The following is a 19603-nucleotide window of genomic DNA, read 5'->3' on the forward strand; positions in this document are numbered from 1 at the left end:
CATTTTAAAGTACTTAAATTCTGTAAAATATGTACAAACCAGATAATGTTTGTGTATAGCTCATAATTATCTTTGGAATAAAGTTAATTTGTTGATTTGTCTTCAGGATTATAAGTCTCTTTGTGTACTATGTAACTATCCGAATAAAATAACCTAAATATTAATCGACAAGTTAGTCCTTCTATAGCATGCAACATATTATATTCTAAAGCTGTTCCACGCTTTATTGACTTCTAACATACCAACATTTATAAAACCTTTCACATTATATTAGTAAAATATCAATACACTTTTCAGGGCAACTTTATAGACATATGATTTAAAATTAAGTACTTAATAGATACCACTAACCTCGGGCGAGAATGGTTCATATTGATTAAGCTTATCCGGGTCCGATACCGCTTGGTTGTACGTTTGTTGCAAAATGTGTTTCAATAAACCTCGTGACGGATATTTGTTGAGACGTTGTGCTGGCAGTGAAGTACCTTTTTCCTGTAATCAATAACCAAAATTATTAATTATATTATTTTTCAGGCTTTATAAAAGAACCAAAGAATACACATTAATGAAGAAGTGTTCAACAGAATATACTCTTTATACAATTGTTATAAAGTGGATATAGTATACTAATAAACAGTATCGTCCCAGTAAGTTTAAAATGTCCTGTGTTTAATATGCGCACACGCTACATAATAATATGAAAATAAAATTTGCAACGACGATTCTATTTATTAAAATATGCTAACACGAATGGTTGCTCTCAGTACTGGTATACAAATCTAAATCAATATAAAGGATTTATGTTTTGCAATACGACACCAAGGGACGATTATGTTTTACCTTATTTCATTCACTAGTATAAATTCACTTTGAGTTTTTATTCGCACAGAAGTATTTACGATATTTAATGAACGATGGTAACGTACGTCTGGAAGTCATGACATTGGGAATATGGTGAAATGACCGATCGATACGGACTGCGTCATTTAAGAGCAATGTCGATGGCCTTGAGTCCCAACACAGTTCAAGGTTTGACAAATGTAGCAACTTATGAATATACAGCATACACAATACCTACCAATTTAAAGTAAATGTTAGCGGTCATTAGCTTCGCTATACATAGATGAGCGCCGAGATTAATTAGATCACGTTTTCTGCCACGTTCAGTACAACGACTGCAGTTGCTACACGATAAACAACATTATTAAATACCTACTACATGTATAATATATAATTATCATTTGTGGCCAGACGGGTAGAGTGTAGCACGTTATGGGTTGACAACCCTACATTAATATTATATTATATTCAGGGCGCATTTACATAACAATCGCTATCGTATACAAATATGTCCTAGATTTACACTTAAAAAGTATCCTGGTTTTTATGTTATTCTTTATCATCAATATTATTAAGAAATTATTTTCCGTATAAGTAATAAATACTCTTTCCCTATTTTTATCGCCTAGGTGCATTATGCAAGCAATTCTGTACTCCGGTTTAACGCATGGTAACCTGCATAAATACTCCACTTTCTAAGACTTAAACATAAAATATCTCAGGATTACAATTATAATGCAATGCCATTTAAGTTTTCTGAGTGTTGTTATCTTTGTTTAAGTAGTTGTCGTGACTTGCAATCAGACAAACGTCTTGTTCGTCTCGTCATTCAATTGTATTTAAAAAATACGCAGTTATACATTTAGAGAACAAAGAAGTTCATGTTTGTCATTGTTTGTTCGTACTTCCTTGGTCGTCACCGCTAACGTTGCATGTTTACTGGTTCTTCAATATAAATAGTACTCGGCATCACTTAACACCGCGAGGCCATATCTTTTAAACACAGTGCAATTAATTTATCAAGTACCACACAGATGCCGGCGTGTGTACATCGTCTTTATGACGTAACAGAAAATATTAAACAGCACTAATGACACGAAACATCGTTTAATTTAACATTGAAAATGCAAATCATAGAGAATGCAATATCTCTCATTTGTTTCACAACATAATTATTTCTTATTAAAGAATATTATTTTTTCTAAACTCATAAACACGGCCGTAGTTGTGCAGTTATTACGTTCTTGTTTTAAAACAGCATCATGAGCAAAAGGCGGTATGAATTAGGAAACAATTATGAAAATCGGCCAAGTTTTCCACGAAGTGTCTGTGCCAGAGAATAACATCAGGGTCAAGTGCGAGTTATACACAACGTGAAAGGTTATAATAATCTATGATGCAAATTCCTGATTAAAACGTCTTTAGACCAGAATAGTTATCACTTGTCATATTTGCCATTTCAAAATAACAAGCCTATTACTAGATATCAATGGTAGACCCGATATGTCAATATACTACGGAAACATAATCATAGTAATTATAATAAACTGTATAGTGCAGCTATACTCTAAGTGTGTTCCGCGGAACCCTAGGGTTCCGTGATACCTCTGTCGGGGTTCCGCAAGAATTTAGAAAAAAAAAATCAAAACACCTCTCTCAATAATAATTAGTAACTACATTGTACTTTTATTATGCTGATTAATAAAAAATACACTTATAAAAACAATTGTTTTATTGTAGGGTTCCATCAAGTATTTTGCTTCCCAAAAGGGTTCCGTCATTTAAAAAGTTTGAGAACCACTGGTATAGTGCATATGTAGTTGGAATAAAAAAAAATTATTATGAAAATACGCGAATAATTATAATTTTTTCTGTAAGGAATGAAAATAACACCAAACGGATAACAGGTAAAGGCGTTCGATCCTATTATTTTATATTATTCAATTCCGATCACAGTAATCGTCGCTGAGGTTAATTTTTTCGCATACATTTCAAATTGGGCACATCGTGGTTGCAAATACCCGCAAATATTGCCCAAAGGCCACTCTGTATTTTACGGGTGAGTTATTACATAATAAAAAAAATAAACTAAGAAAATTGTAACAGGCTGTGACATGGTCACTAGGGCAAAGAAAAAAAATAATGAATCAGAAATTTATAAAAAATATTGTGTACTCATTTTAATTTTAAATTTTTAAGTGAGTATAATAAAATTACTGTACGCAGGACGATAGGTTTTAAAAAATATATTAGAGTACTTAACGAGCTGATCGCCACATCTCTGTTGAATTTCATCCAATCGTGAATATTTTGGAAAGATGTACTGCTTAGGTGTTACACAATCAATTCTCATATAAGTAAGCGCACCGCGGCCCAGCGGCCCATATGGCGCTAAAAGTGTTGCGTCATTGAGTATCTAACTCGGTGAAAATTAGAAAGCGGCCCCCACGTTAATTCATCGCAATGCACCGCCGTAACATCATGTTTACTATCATATTACGTGATTACTTTTTAATTGGTAAACTAACAAATATAATAACTAAAATATAATTTTCTTATATACATAATATTATTATGTATTAGTCTATTTAGTATTCAATGGAACACAGGCAACGTATTCTACTATAATAACAAGAAATGTAATACCTAGGTGAAAGGTTTTGCAATTTCTGACATTTAAAGCACTCAAACCTCTATTGGTATGGTAGTATTTTGATCCCTATACATATGTATAAGCAACAGGATTGACATCAAAAAAGTTTTTGCATAAATTTCCCATTTTATTCCGGAGTGTATTTTTAATTTGTTAATGCAGATCACGATGTTATTAAAATTATGGACATTGGACAGTCTCCTAAGAAAGGTTTCTTGTAGCTACAGCGGTTAAGGTAGCCGCCCTCTTTGTCACATCTAAACAGTCAACCGTATATTTGTACAATAATCCTAATAAAAATAATGAAATTGAAAATATAAGTCAACCAACTTCATAAAATAATAGAATACCCAAATCTATTAGATTGTGAGCGACGGCGCTGGCGCAGCCAAAAAAAGGTCATTAACACTACGTGAGACATTCGCGTTCGCTCAATATTGCGGTCATCGCCCCCACAAGTGGTCTGCATTGAAAATCTCGCCATAATAATAATGACATTTGCAGTCAAATCAGTCCGAATCGTCATCTAAGAGAAACTGTTCAGATTTAAATGTGCGTTATGAATATTTTTAAAGTATCTATTCTAAGTTTTTTTCCAAATGTTGGAAACGAATTCGGTAATTCGTGCCAAGTGGTAAACAATGCTAATTTAAGAATGGAACATTTCGTAAAATCAGTTTCATGTGAAAGAAAAATAGATATGTATGTGTACATATAATTCGAAGTAAACCATTAAGGCGGTAAAAATTATGTGAAAGTCCGTCTAGGAGAAATTATCGGATGTCTTAGTAACTACAAACCTGTAGCTGAACCTTTTAATCTATTCATTAATGTTCATAGGGAAAAAAGCTAAAACTATCGAACGACTTACTAATATCGTCATTCGGTTGTAGACTTTTATAACTCTATGCTGGAAGCCAATACATATTATACTGCTGGAGATTTATTTCTTTTTATAGAAATATGGAGCGCTATTTTACCATGGCTTTGACTACCGTTTCGTATGTTTCCTGGCGCTAACACTAGCCGTAGCGATTAGCGTCACAATGAGGAAGTTCTTTGGTATATGGGGCTCATTAGTTCCGGAAGTGATAAGGGGGCAATTAATTCGATCACCTGTTTTTCTACTGTATTGTTGCCATTTCATTCATTAAAACTGTATAAAGTTATAAATAAACTTGTACTATAACAAGTTTATTAGTTTATGGGGAGTTTTTTATTAATATTAATCTAATTATATATATTAAGGTGCGTTGGGGTTAAATCGGACGCTTTTTCGACGTGTTAAATAGTCTTCCCGAATTATTTTTTTACAATAATTCTATAAGAGCTATCATAATGAATCATTAACTTAGCTAAATATTATTAAATATACTAAATGGTGTATATTTTTTCAATCCCTTATATATAACAGTTAATGTTTTATAGGGCTTTAAAAAAGTACCATACTTTTAGAAATGTGTGAGAAAGATAGGACCTTCACAGGTATAGTTCGGACTACTATCTAAAATCGTCTATGATACAGGGATTCTAAAATCCATAAAAAGAGCATATTCTGATCTAGATATTCATTTATAAACATTCAAAAAAAATTATAAATTTCGGAAGATATTTTTAGAAGCAAACTTTGTTTTTTTAATAGTTGTAGGCATACGATCATACCCCACATGAGTGATACTGTAGATATTTTTAAAAATATTCGAAGAAATAGTACATACACGTGTAAATAAACAATAAATAAACCAAATCGACCATTCATCTGAGCTAAAAAAAAATACACAATTGGTGAGTTCAGACGTTTTCGGGTATAAATTTTGATAAAAACTTGCAATATTTTACAAGTGCTAGATCGAACGATTTTTATCCGTTCTTTAACGACAAATAATTGTATGGGTAAAGATCGGATCTCAGGGAATATACGTGTTTCGACATATTTGTATAAACAAGTCACAAGATTTATTTCCTTTATGATAGTATATACCTACAAAATTAATTGAAAACAGTAAATACTCAATTAAAATTAGGCACATTCTTGCATGGGGTTAATCCGGATCTACCAGGGAACGACAAAACACCGACATTCTGTTTGTTAGCACCGTAAACATTATTTACTTGACGGATTCACTCATGTGAACTAGTGGAACGTAGGGTACAAAATGGGGTCGCAGGTAGTCTTGTCCGAAAACAAAAATTATAACACAATTACGAGTTATTTGATTTATACGATCTTATACCTCCTACGATCTTACCCCAACGCGCCTTACGGATTCATAAAAGTAAATATTAAAAAGGAATATTTCACTCTTAAAAATTATACGTAAGTAATCCAAATTATTTTAGTTCCTTCTAATGAAAGCATAAAAGTGTCCCATCATGGTAGAGTAGATTATGCTGTTGGGATTGTTATACTTATTCCTTTGGCGCTTTATTGTTATTAGCTTATTGATGTATCAAATTAAGTATAATTTAATGTAGTTTTATTTAATTATAGTTTTTGTAAATTCATTATGTATCATAAAAATATATTATCTTACTTCACGAGTCTTAAACATGCCCTCTTAATGTGCACAAGATATTATCTAACTTACAATATTTTTAGAGATGGAAATAAAGATCTAAATTACAAGACTTTCTGATTCAAATGCGGAAAGCAACACGTTGAGAATATTTATTACAGTGACTCAGCTCGAATATGTAAACTTACGGCACACACGGATAATAATGTAAATGAGAACAAACAATATGTATACAATGAACATCAATAAACTGCTAAGTATAAAACCTTGAATACACTAATATCCAATACGACAAAATAGAAGATTATGCAGTTGAGGCAAGCAGTGGCGGCGCGTTTGACAAATCCGTCTATCCCATGACAGAAAATGGTATGCAACGTGTATAAATAGAGTGAGCCTCGTGCGGCGTCTGCGGACATCGATCGTTGCGTCCTCGCGGCCATCTTGGCCCTCGTGTCTCCCTCTTGCACCGCGCCTCACTCTCCGCTATCGCCCATCACTGCCCCACATTCACCGCGTCGTTGTTTCGCACATGCAACTCGGTAGGTATAACCGTTGTATATTATGCACAGTTTACTCAGTATTTGACTAAGTATTACAATTTTGTAATATATTCAGAGACACACAATATGTATCTTCAATATCCAAACTGCTTCCGGAATAATAAAATAATATGATAGACAAATTATATTAAGTATTACCAAAACTATACTACTATGTATTATTATTAAAATTTCCTATATTAAATACCTACACATAGATTAGGAGTAATGGCAAAAATAACAATATTGCCCTGGTTTTCACAAAACTAGTGGTTTTAGGAAAACTAGAAATAGAATGACTTGACATTGAGAATCTTTCCGCGACTGCAAGTATGCCAAACGTAGGGTTGTAATTTTTCTCAAATGTAAGTATATTTTCAAATATTTTATTTGAATTAAATATTTTTATAATATAGAAATAATTTATAATTTAGTAGGTAAGTTAGCTAGCTCCAGGTACCCCTATTACATTACCAAAACAATGTAATTTTTACTTATGTTCAGATCACATAGTCATACGAACGAAAAAAATGCTGGTGTATAATAATATTCTTACCATAATAAATAATTTTGCTCAATGTAGGTCGTTCGTTTTTTATATCTTCATGCATTCAATCGCCAAACCTAATTTTATAGTGCGAGTACATACTTCCAGGAGTTAATCAGATAACCACGTTACGTACGAATTGGTTGCAATCGGTTCCTTTTTGCTCTTGCAAATTTTATGCTGCGTAGTAAAAAGGCCTAATAACCTAAATCAGTTATTATCTGTTAATTGATATTGAATATTTTGACGTTTTTTATGCCTATTTCGGGCTTTTTAAGTTGCATATAATCCGTGCATTCATTATTATAAGTACCTATTTCATAAACTATAGGTTATGTTTTAACAGGCGTTATTTATAGAATTAAATATCCAATACCTATCTAGTACATGTAGTAAATTTAAATACTTTAAAAAAAAGCGGATGAGAGCAGTGACTAAATTGTACTTAAAATATTATTATTTTTCCTTGAAAAAGTTCTCTACAGACTAAATGAAATCTCATAATCTTTCGAAATATACAAGGGACGTTTAGCAAGGAGTTGATACACGTACAGAATAAAGCAGGTGCCACCAGTGGGCCGGATGACCGTGGTCAACCGCCCATTGATATCAAATGCACCCAGTCAATTCATTTATATAGTGCACTGTACAGTGTACACATATCCATTATACGACACAGGTCGTAGCCCCAAACAAGGTGGCAGCAATGTCCAATGACGTAAGGTAATAGTTATGTTAAACGTTTTTGATTCGAAACTGGTTTCGTATCTTGCGCGTAAAGTAAAATATAAATTTTGTGTCGCAAATTTTTTGAAGAATATAATCACAACTAGGTTAGTGTTATTAAAAAAATTAAAATAAGTACGTAGAGTGTCATTGTCATACAAATCATAACACACTTAGTGCATTTGTCAGAGAAAAATAAATTGTATTCACATTTTTTTTTAAAACAAATGTTAATTTCTCTGTAAGTAATAAATCGAGTTTTTTTTTTTTTATTTTGTCCGGTAAACCTGACAACGTGATTACCTAACGAGCAAACAGATGTCTCCATTTAAGGACCCTTCTCAAGCAAATAGCCTTGAGCAATTCCTTCATACTTAGCCGCGTACGAGTTACGGGCGGGAATATTAGACAAATATTACTTATATTGCCTAACTAATGTGTTAGTCATAAAATAAAATAATGTGTACTTTAGGAGGAGATGCAAATAATCAAAAATTTCAATGGTAATTTCATATAAATTAAATACAATAAATTGACAATATCCACATTATAATAAACTAGCTTTTGCTCGCGGCTTAGCCTGCGTTAGAGATTTCCTGGATAAAAGTCCCGTTATGTATTTTTCCGGGATAGAAAGAGCCTATATCCTTGACAGGGTCTCTAACTATCTCCATAACAAATTTCAGCGAAATCCATGTGGTAGATTTTAAATTTAACGCGATATTTTAATTTTTTTTCATGGATAAAAATCTCGCTATATATTTTCACGGGATAGAAAGTAACCTAGGTCCTTCATCATAAGTTCATAGAAATCTGTTGAGTAGTTTTTGAGTTTTATAATAATATATATTTTATAGAACTTTTTAAGAGTAACAATTCCTTCATACATATTTGTTGCGTTACTTCAACCGTTTACTTAGTGCTCGCAACGGAAGCTCTCAAAAGGAATAAATTTTACTCGTTTTTGCAATAAGTTTTTTTTTATTGATGCTCAGCTCTTGTAAGTCTTAGCGTGCCCTTTCGCCTATTGCCTTTCTCCATAAATGGACAATCCAACACTACAAGATTTTTACACTTCGAACCAGTAGTTCCTGAGATATGCGCGTTCAAGCATACCAATAAACTGTGCAGCTTTATATAATAGTATAGATAGTTAGAAGTATAGATTTGAAATAACCAACCAAGTTGAGTTAACATATAGCAGAAATATGGAGTTTATTTTATTTTGATATGTATCGAATATAGCTTCTAAAAGAACGGCGCGCCGCGCCGCACCGTTTTGCTGGGTGAGGGCCTTAATGACATGTTGTTCAAAACACCTATTGATGTCAAAGCATAATATAGTATTCTATTAAAAATTAAAGTTTTAAAATAACGATGCACAATTATTTCAAATGGAATATTATTAATATTATACTGAATGAAATTTTTAAACTCCTGTCGTCAACCGCATCATAAAACCTTTTTTTTTTTGCTCCTTGTTTAATTTATAGAAATGTGTATAGATTTTGTGTTCTATAGCTATTTCAGGTAAGAACAAATAATTTATTTCTCGGCACATTGGGTATCGTATAATATCTTGTTTATCAGACTTGATCCGAGGCAAATATTTATCATAGATATTGTCTTTCTTTAATTATCTAATCGATTATCGAATAACACGTGCAAGGTATAGATATAATTTTCGTGTGAGTATATTATGTTACAGGCAATCTGTATAATCGGGCATTCATAGACTATACAATACCTAGGTAATGTATAAAACATTATTAATATAATTGTCCATTACATACTTTATCTGAGTAATGTATACAACTCCTAGGGATTGTATTGAGTGCCTGCGGGTCTATCAGCGACAATGTGTAAATATGTAGATTTTGGTCTGTATTTATCTGTGTTATATAATAGGCTATTTTACTTTTTTTTATTTTTTATTAGGTATTTCAATAATTTCTACATTTAAAATGTAACAGTGAAGGTACGAATAAAATTCAGTTAAAAATCATCAAGGCCTACAAAAGCCGCCAGAAGGGTTAAAACCGAACAAAGTAAAAATCCTATTATAAAATGAAGGACAAATAAAATACCCGAATTAACAACATTTCATTTTTCAACATACTCAAATGTTTATATTTTATGAAACTAGGTCTAAAATTATGAGACCCATATTTTTTCTTTTTCCAAAACTCAGTTATTTTCATTCATGATTTTCAGTTTGAATTTTGTTTTATTCTAAAAGGACGAAAACACTAGATGTCGTCATATATACCGCTCAAGACGTAATGACCTTTGCTTTGGCAGTAAAAAAAGTAATGAAGAGACAGTATTTTTGTTTCTCTCTCTCTCTCTCTTTAAAAGTGACAGTTGTGACGTACCTATTGTAATATTGACATTTGACATGGACAAAAGACGGTGTCTAATTTTTTTAAATAAATAGTAAGGGGGACCAGGTAACTACTTCATTCAACCGTATGTATATGACATCATTAAGCATTTTTCGGTTTTTAAACTTCGAAATTAAGTATTAAAAAAATATTAATAATTCATAATCGAACTCAAAGTAGAAAAATTAAGAAACGGAATTTTTGTTTTAGATACATTAACATTTTAAATTTTTTTCAATATACAGATTGCCAGGAGATATATAATTAATATCATGGTATTCTCGCGCTGTAGTTGTATAACTTTGCACAACATGTTTTTTGTTACTTTCACAAAATAAAGCAAGTTATAAGCTGTTTTTAGGTAGATTAATCATAGTTGTCAAAACAAAAAAGGTTACAAAATGTTATGCGATATTGTATTAACATGTGCATTATGTTAAACCATTTAGCAAATTGTAACAAATATCGCATATTATAATAGAGAATGTTACGGTGTCAGAAAATGCTATTTAACATTAGGTAACTACAGTGTGGGAGCATCATCACAAATTACAATTTATTTCAGTGCTAACTTCTTCGAAAAGGTCGCTTATTGTAATGTACATAAAGGTTACTCACCAATGCGACAACAGAGTCGATGGCTCGGTTGAAACGATCGCATAGGGCTCGCATGCTTTCGTAGGAGTGGGTGTCGAAGTCGCACAAGATGTTGTTCTCTAAAGCCGCCTTCATCTCGGGCAAGTCGTCGCACACCCACCTAAAAAGCACAAGGTTTAAAAAAAAGCTTTAAATAAAAAAAGAGCTTGGGGTATAAAATTTGAGGCTGGCTGTTTTATACAATTTGATTGATTTTAAATAATGTCATTTATAAGAAGTCTATGTATACGACGTTTGTTAAAGGAGGTATTTCATTTATGTGCGCTGATTACGCGTAAAAACCGCACGTCGATGGCGCGTATAATGTACGCTGAGCAGACAGCTTCATTATGCATAGTTTTCAAAATATTCCTTTCTTAGAGATAATTTTATGACATCCTATTTGTATGTGTGCGTGTTTTTTTTTTGCAAATATGAGTTCCGTCATAGGAGCAGAAAACCCTTTCTTATATTTTTGATAAGTTTCAATCAATTTGGTTATCACCAATTTTTTTACGCAAGCTTCATAATACCCATTAATTACACTAGCTACAATATTCTTATAGGAGTGGCAGTGGCGGGTGTAAAGGCCGGAAAGTTTTGGGCAACAATATTCTTCAAACCGAAAAACAAAAGTGCAAGCATACTAATGCTTGACGGTAATATGCGCTGCTATATATCTTGTCCGACATTCGCAAACCAAAGCTAAAAGGCTCCTGGCGGTCTATTAAGCACCCTTTGTAGATATACCCCCTTATTCATAGACGTTTTTTATCGAAGGACGGAGCATTGCTGTGATAACAAGTCTGTTTCTCAACTTTGTTTATCTTACAGTTTGCTGTTTATTCAGTTTTGTTTATGTGACAGCCAATTAGATTAAAGTTGTATCTCAATATTAGCAAATCACAACGCTATGTCTACGCACTGCGAAGGCTGCCATGCCGTCAGCACTGAGAAACAAACTTGTTATCACAGCAATACTCCGTCCTTAGATAAAAAAAACCTCTATGAATAAGAGGGTTAGCCTCTAGTTACCAAACACAATTCTTTAAATCGTAAATATGTCTAAGTTATTGACAGTTCACGGTATAAAGAACTCAATTAATAGCTCAGTTTCAAGGCCAGCGATTGAGTGAGTCCGTCCGGTCGAAATGAGGTCAAAGTGAAGGCTCTCGTGATCCCGACCGCTCGGGTCGAAATGCACCGACTTGCAGGACTCGTTTTTACTTTATTTGTACACATACGAAACAGGTGAGTTAAACATGCTGCCGCCCATTTAAACTTATGTCATATAACAAGTAATACGATTATCGAACGTTTATTCTGTGTTTGTCCTTACTGTTATTTAAAATAATCGAAAATAGACATCCTAGCCAATCCTATTATTTTATTGATTTAAAAGTTGTTACAAATTTTTTATCTGATATCTAAACGATGTCACCCATCGAGTTAAATGACATAAATCTAGATAAAGATAAAATAATATCAATGCGACTGACGATATAGTATGACGATACTTCGATGTATTTAAAGTGTTATTGGGACTTTACTCTACGAGTACATTTATTAATTATTTTTTTGCATTACTGCTTAATACATCCAATCTATTAATCTAAAACAATACTTCGGTTTATTTTAAGCCGCAAGCGTTTTATCAGTGTCCGCAAAAGCATAACAGTATTATCTCTTTGGTCTTGTGGCAGAATATATGGGTTATAATCCGAGAGGTACTGAATTTGATTTAAAAGTTGCGTCGCGTCGGGCTAAATCGTGTAGGTTTAAATAGCATACTATAAATCACGTTTATACGAGGAGTGTTGAGCTGGATTTGATTTTCACGTAAGCAAAAACAGCTAGCTGTACGTCAGTCATGGTCAAGGTCAATATGATATTTTCGAAGTATATCATAATAATATCATAGAATAAAATATAATATTAAATGATAAATAAACAATGCAATTACAGAGCTAGTACCGAGAAATCTGTATTTTCTAAACTCATAATTTACATAGTAATACGTAACACCTTGAAAGTTAAATGTGGTCATTACAAATGTATAATAGTTGAAGTTACTATTAAAATTATTTTTAATAAATAATAATTTAGGGCAATATTTAGACGTAGAGGGCAGCGGAACCAAAACGAAACGCAACCCGTCACTTGCTTAACCATTTACCCCCTAACGTAAAGTACGAAATGGCACGATGCGTCTTCGTGGAATGCTCAAACTATACTATAAATAGTCGTTAGACGTACAAGAATTAAAAATAAACCGATGAGTTGGTTATCGGTCTCGGTTAAAATAAGCTTTGTAAACAGTTATATTTTTTTCTTAAAAAGACTGATAAATATATTTTTTTTTCTATAATTACGCTGTGGTTTTATTTTTCTAAATTATAGTTTGCAATAGTCTCATATTTAAAAAATTACTGGACGCCCGATAAAAATTATATTATCGGGCGTCCAATGGTCGAAATTCAACTGTCGAACTTAATTTATTTGTAAAACATATCACGTTAGCGCGTTTCACAATCATTCCCGCCACAACGGAACGCAAATAGTTTTTTTTAGAATCGACCTATGCCGACTTTGCAATACTTCTGATTCAAAGGTTCACCTGATAACAGTCAGCGCTTTTGGCGCGCTAGACATAAACACAGTATTATTTTGTTGGATTTTAACACTATTCAAAATGAATCTACACATATTTTCTAATGCTCTCAGCAGCTTCGTACAAAATAAAATCTGAAGATTTCGACAATTTTTTTTTTATCTTTTCGCTTGTGTAGTGTATAGTGTGGGACATGGATTAATTATAATAAACTTTATTTCGTAATATATAAGGGTATTTAATTTTTAACCTAAAAAATGTGTCTAGCAAATTTACCAACTAAACGCATTCATTTGATTTATAATTATTATTTCATAATGTGTTATTTCTCACCTTATAGTTTCTACTATCTCCAGGGCCCCATCGTGTTTGTCCTGTAACAAAGAAAATAAATTAATGAATATTAATCAAATAAATCAACATATTGGTATCCTAATATTATATTATCAAAGAGGATTTTACACTTTTATTAAATTTTGAACATGAGAACCTGATTATACTTAGATAACAATAATTATTTCAAAATGCTGTGTATTATTTGAGTACAAAATAGAACTCTTTTTATATATATTTGAAACAACACTATAATAGACATGTTGGATTATAGGGGGCGTCAGATTAGACAGTGGCCGGTTTACCGAGGGTCCACTGTAATTTTAATTATAAAACAAAATGTATAATTATTTATTAGTAAACTTCTGATTCGCCATTTTCAAAGAACGATCCTAATCACTTTTTTATCCCTCGCGAAAATGGATCAACAAGAACAAATTTTTTTAACTTACTAACAAATAATTTATTTTTATTGGCATGTTCTTGAGATTAGATAGAATATAAGACTGGGATTGATTATTGTAAATAGTTTTAAGTCATCAGTGCCCAACCTAAAGCATTTGAACTAGAAATTTGAACAGAGGACCTTTCTGTGATGACTATATATAAGGGATGATATACATATATCTCTTTTGGGGTTAATGGTGGTAAATAAATATTTTAGAATATCACCATTCAAAGTTTTTACATAGATTTATTAAAGGTAAATAGCATTATTATTTTATACTGAATACAGTCCAATAACATTGATTTGACCGGAAACTACACCTTTTGTAAGACTATAAGTAAAAGTGAGAATTACTATATGTTCATAAAAATATGAACAACATTCATTAATCCAAATTATCATAAAATGACATGCAAAACCAAGTCTGTTCATCTGTTACAAATCATTAATTAAGTTTGATGTTTTTTTTTTTTTGGAAAATGTCTTAGTTTCTATAAGACAATATTCTCAGAAAACCACTTCTAAGGTTTTGAAATTCGAGTTGAAAGTCATATTAAAACCTGTTACCAATAACATTGAAAAAAAGGAGATATTATGTTTGTTAAAAAGTATATTATTATGTGAGTGCAGCCACAACTAATAATATAATAATAATATAATAAAATATTTATACATACTTTATTGTACTTAATTCGAAATTTAAGTTTTAATTTAACTGAAGATCATTATTAGCTATCAAAACAGAGAGAAATTATAATTTAACATCTACAAAATATTTCATTTTTTATGTACAACTATTATCCATTAATATCTTTTTACGGAGGAGTATTGTGATATTTCTTTCAATGCAGCATCTTTATCTTGGCTTGGAAAGTAATCGCACAATCAATACTACAACAATCATTTTTCAATGATACTGTCATATGTGTTTATCCATTTGTGTTTTGCATAGAAAGTAGAAAAGTTTTCAATACAAAGTCAAGAGTTCTCATAATATTTTCCTCTGAAAGCATTATATGTATTTAATGAAGCTTTGACAAACAACTATTTTTCACATATCATTACACTGCGTTAAGTTTATTTGTCAGATTAAAGTTGTATAACTTAATTTTTTATGAACTTAATTCGTTAATATCTTAGATAATTCAAACCGAATTATGATCCTAATGAATTAGCAACTAATAACTAATTCAAATCCAATTAAACCAAACCATATCTTGTTGCAAAAATAGCACATTACAGCTAGAGCTCAAATATCTTGTAATCAAATTTCGAGGTCAAAGAATGGCATTAATTGATTTAATTTTTATCTTAATGTATGTATTTTATGAAATTTAAATACATAAATGACAGAGAGGTGGTATGTCAATATCATAGAAACAATACAGCCAATCACAACAAATAGGAATATGTACGCTTATCACCATTTTATTATAAAAAATGTTGTCACAGAAATCCTCAAGTTGGTTATGTTAGGTTATAAGTGTACACATACTATAGGCAATCTGGACAAGCAAAGCAAACAAATAGAACAGGAGCTGCAAGTGCTAAAAATAAATGTTTAAGTGTGGAACTTCTGTTCATTTTATCCTAATAGGATAGAAATGTTTAGCCTAGTTTTGACAAAAAAATCTATTTTGCAAACAAAATAAATTGAAAAGAAATAATGATTTAAAATTTAAAAAAATATGTGAATATTCTTTAAATAAATAAAAACACACAACATAACACTGCCGGTTAATATCTTTGAAATATTAATAGGTAGGTACTATTAACAATCAACCCAAACATGTTTTGAATCAATAAAAATAATTGATTCTTTTCTATTTTTAACATGCTTCCAACCACAAACACATTACTATTTCCATATAGGTTTTTTTCTGAGCCTGGAATAATTGAATAAATAAAATAAAAAATTACTCTGCAACTATCATAAGGCTCATCTTAATTTTTACAAAGTATAAAGAATATTATAGCATTCACATGTCAACACCGAAGGAGACCACAGAATCACATAATATATAACTACAATAACAATAATTAAAATATTGTACATGGACAAAATATTTTGAATACTATTTCAAAACAAGGTTCATGTATATAACTAAAACATGAATACTGTTATGGAAGACCCCAAACACTAATGAAAGTACCTACAAATGAAAAAATACAAATTCGACTCATTAAAAAGTATTCTAATGTATCAAAACATTTAATTTATGTCTAAGACTGACAACTAAATAGAATGAATGATAATAATTGATTTATAGTAATTATAACACATTTTAGTAAGTTTCGTCAACATTAAGTAACACTGATAATTTCATTTATTTATATTACTTGTTTCATTGTCACCATCATATACATAATATTTAACCTTGATATGAATAGCATGTTTACCAGTTCCTGAAATAATAAATACAAGCAAACAACTACCCGCTCTGCAAATAATCAATTTTAGGATATTGCATTAGTTCTGCTTTTCTAAATAAGAGAACCACAATTATTAATATGTTTGATATACTATTATTCATAATTGTAAATAACACATTTTAGAGCTGCCTGCTCAGATTTCATTATACATATATTATAACTAAAAAACCATCATAATTATACATTTGATTAATATTCATTTTAATAAAGAGAATCGAAGAAAAAAGCTTTTTATGTACATATTTTTTTATAAATAAATATTTAAACAAAGTACATCTTACTTTTTTTAATACTGCACCCATGTCAATAAAACATTAAAATATTATCCCCTTTTGTTAAAAAAAAAACCTTGTACTAATTGTTCAAAGCATATGATTTAAAACATAAAGAACAATGCAATGACTAATGTATAGAAATAAACCTTAATTCACCATGGATAATAAATGGAATAATTCAAAATTAAGAAACTGAATGTTTTGTATCAATGAGACAGTTACATAGTTACTCTCTATCATATAAAAAATATATTGTAGGAACCTATAACTATATAACTAGGTTATCAATGAAGATAAATAAAGAAATACTGACAAAAGACATTACCCCTTACATAATGTGGAATTATTTCAAAACAACTATACATCATAATAAATTAATAACTTGCTACCAACATTCAGTAAGCTAAATAAAGGTTATCAACATTTTCTCTAAACAATGAATGTGAGGTAAATAGCTAATCAACAAACATCACATTTATACAACAAATATTTAATACTTTAATATGTACTGTGTATACACCACTTTGTATAATGTATTTTATCACCTTATTATCAATACTGTTGTTATACGCAGAGTTTAGATTATAACGAATGAATACTACCCAACAGTGTGTACATATCTAAAAAAAGTCGACACCTTGACAAAACACGAGGTCAATACACTCTGCTGCAATACCCATGTGACGTTGAGGAATAGCTACCCTAAACCTGAACTATTTTAACTAAAACATTACCAGAAAAACTATTAATTCTCCTAATGATCAATTATTTTTACCTTCCCAACAAAACAAATGATCACACTCAATACAATTTTGCTAATCAGTAATTCAAACTGGCACTTGTTCCACGATGGATTGTTTGAAAATAATGAGATGCGCCTATTTACAATTTTTGATTCTGAAAGAATAGCATAACGGACACTGAGAACATTATAACTACTACGAAAGCGTGTAAATAACTAAAATAGAATAAAAAGTATACATTTCCTTACCGAGCCATGACCTGTAGTGAGGGGCCATGTATAAACAACAGGTTCCGCGCCTGCAGGAGAGTGCAGGCGTAAATCTAAAGCCATGATAGCAAAACCGATGCATTAAAGCACACACTTTACACTTAAACACTAAATTAATCACTAAATACACTAAATTTTAACATAATTTCACTGCACTTTCACACACACACACTCTGAACAACCGGTCGCCATGTTGAAATTATTTCTAAATTCCAATCATGGCTGCCTATAAGTGTTGCAACATTTAAAAAAAAACAAAAAAAAAACAGAAAATAAACAATATATCAATAAAAATATATATACATAGTATATTTTAATGTAGTGGATATTTTTGTATGTCCAATTGATTATTCAATATTTGACCAATCCAAGTACACCTCTCTGTAATTTGCCTATCGGCTAGGGGGTATAAAGAGCATAGACTTAGGACACAGGCCGCTTGATAAGTGATAAGGTCTCAGGAAAAGGTAAAGACCGCAATCTGCTTAAAGCTGGCTTAAAGCAGACATGACTATGTGGAGTGTGCATTAATTTAACTTCAAACCTTATTAAAGTGCCATTACTAAAGCTAAGCCCATGCCTTATACGCTTACCCCCTTATTCATAGACGTTTTTTATCTAACGACCGAGTAAAGCTGTGATAACAAGTCTGTTTTTCAGTGCTGACGGCATGGTAGTCTTCTCAGTGCGTAGACATAGGGCCGTTGTGATTGGCTAATATTGAGATACAATAATAATAGCCAATCACAACGGCCCTATGTCTGTTTCTCAGTGCCCAACGGCACTGAGAAACGAGCTTGTTATCACAGCTTTACTCCGTCCTTAGATAAAAAACGTTTATGAATAAGGGGGTTTGTCTGTATACTTGTTAAAGTTCTTTATCATTTGTACCTAATAGGTTAAACTAGGTGGTGATTCTCGTATGGTACGGTCCATACGGTAGGTACGGGTAGGTATAAACCACCGCAATATCTGTTTCTGCCTCTCAACGGCATCGTCTTGTCATTTAAATTGTGCCTATTGAAAAAAATGGTGGGCTGAATTTTTATTACGTATGTTTTACTGTACATTGCTTGTGGAATGTACCGAATGAAGAACCTTTTCTAAAATGAAAGTTCCAGTCTTATTTCCTAAATGTTGATTCACCACATGGTTTCTATGAATGCCATTTATCAATTTTGGAGTAAACTTCAAACAAAGATGTTATTAATAAACTTTCGCATTTTATTATAAGGATTGCTTTGCATTCGTTCCATGCATTTACAGTGCACGAGTGACGAGCGGCATTATATAAAAATCAATGAATTTTAATGCTTTAAACGTGTTTAAAAAATATTGAACTGTATAACGCTCACCCAAGTTTACAATCGAAAAAAGTATGCTATTTATAAAAATCCGGATTATGAAAGAATAATGATATTAATATGATAACGCATTTATCAATGTCACCGGCTAATTTGTAGAAGTGGCGCCAAATTTTGTAGCTATATAATAGAAAAAAAAAGTCCTGTCCAGTCAAGTGACGTAGTTAAATAAGCCATTTTCTACCAACAAATTAAAAACCCAGTTACTTATATACCTACGGTCTGTATCATAAATATTGTTTTTTTTATCAATATTTTTGAAATGGATACGGTTAAATTCATA

At 31.4% G+C, this 19603-nt stretch overlaps 1 protein-coding gene across 3 annotated transcripts in view; it reads right to left on the bottom strand.

Moving 5' to 3' along the window:
• Nucleotides 1–18167, bottom strand: part of LOC115444971 (histone-lysine N-methyltransferase, H3 lysine-79 specific) — a 33087-nt gene extending 14920 nt beyond the window's left edge. For all 3 annotated transcript variants that reach the window (XM_037442741.1, XM_037442742.1, XM_037442740.1), the window contains exons 1-4: nucleotides 17936–18167; nucleotides 13789–13829; nucleotides 10827–10965; nucleotides 352–492 (exon numbers count right to left, since the gene is read on the bottom strand). In XM_037442741.1, the coding sequence (XP_037298638.1) occupies nucleotides 352–492; nucleotides 10827–10965; nucleotides 13789–13829; nucleotides 17936–18019 (405 nt within the window). In that variant the 5' untranslated portion in view covers nucleotides 18020–18167. The remainder of the gene's footprint in view (nucleotides 1–351; nucleotides 493–10826; nucleotides 10966–13788; nucleotides 13830–17935) is intronic.
• Nucleotides 18168–19603: the final 1436 nt, after the last annotated feature.

This window comes from Manduca sexta, chromosome 25, assembly GCF_014839805.1.
Source record: "Manduca sexta isolate Smith_Timp_Sample1 chromosome 25, JHU_Msex_v1.0, whole genome shotgun sequence".
Lineage (NCBI taxonomy): Eukaryota > Metazoa > Arthropoda > Insecta > Lepidoptera > Sphingidae > Manduca > Manduca sexta.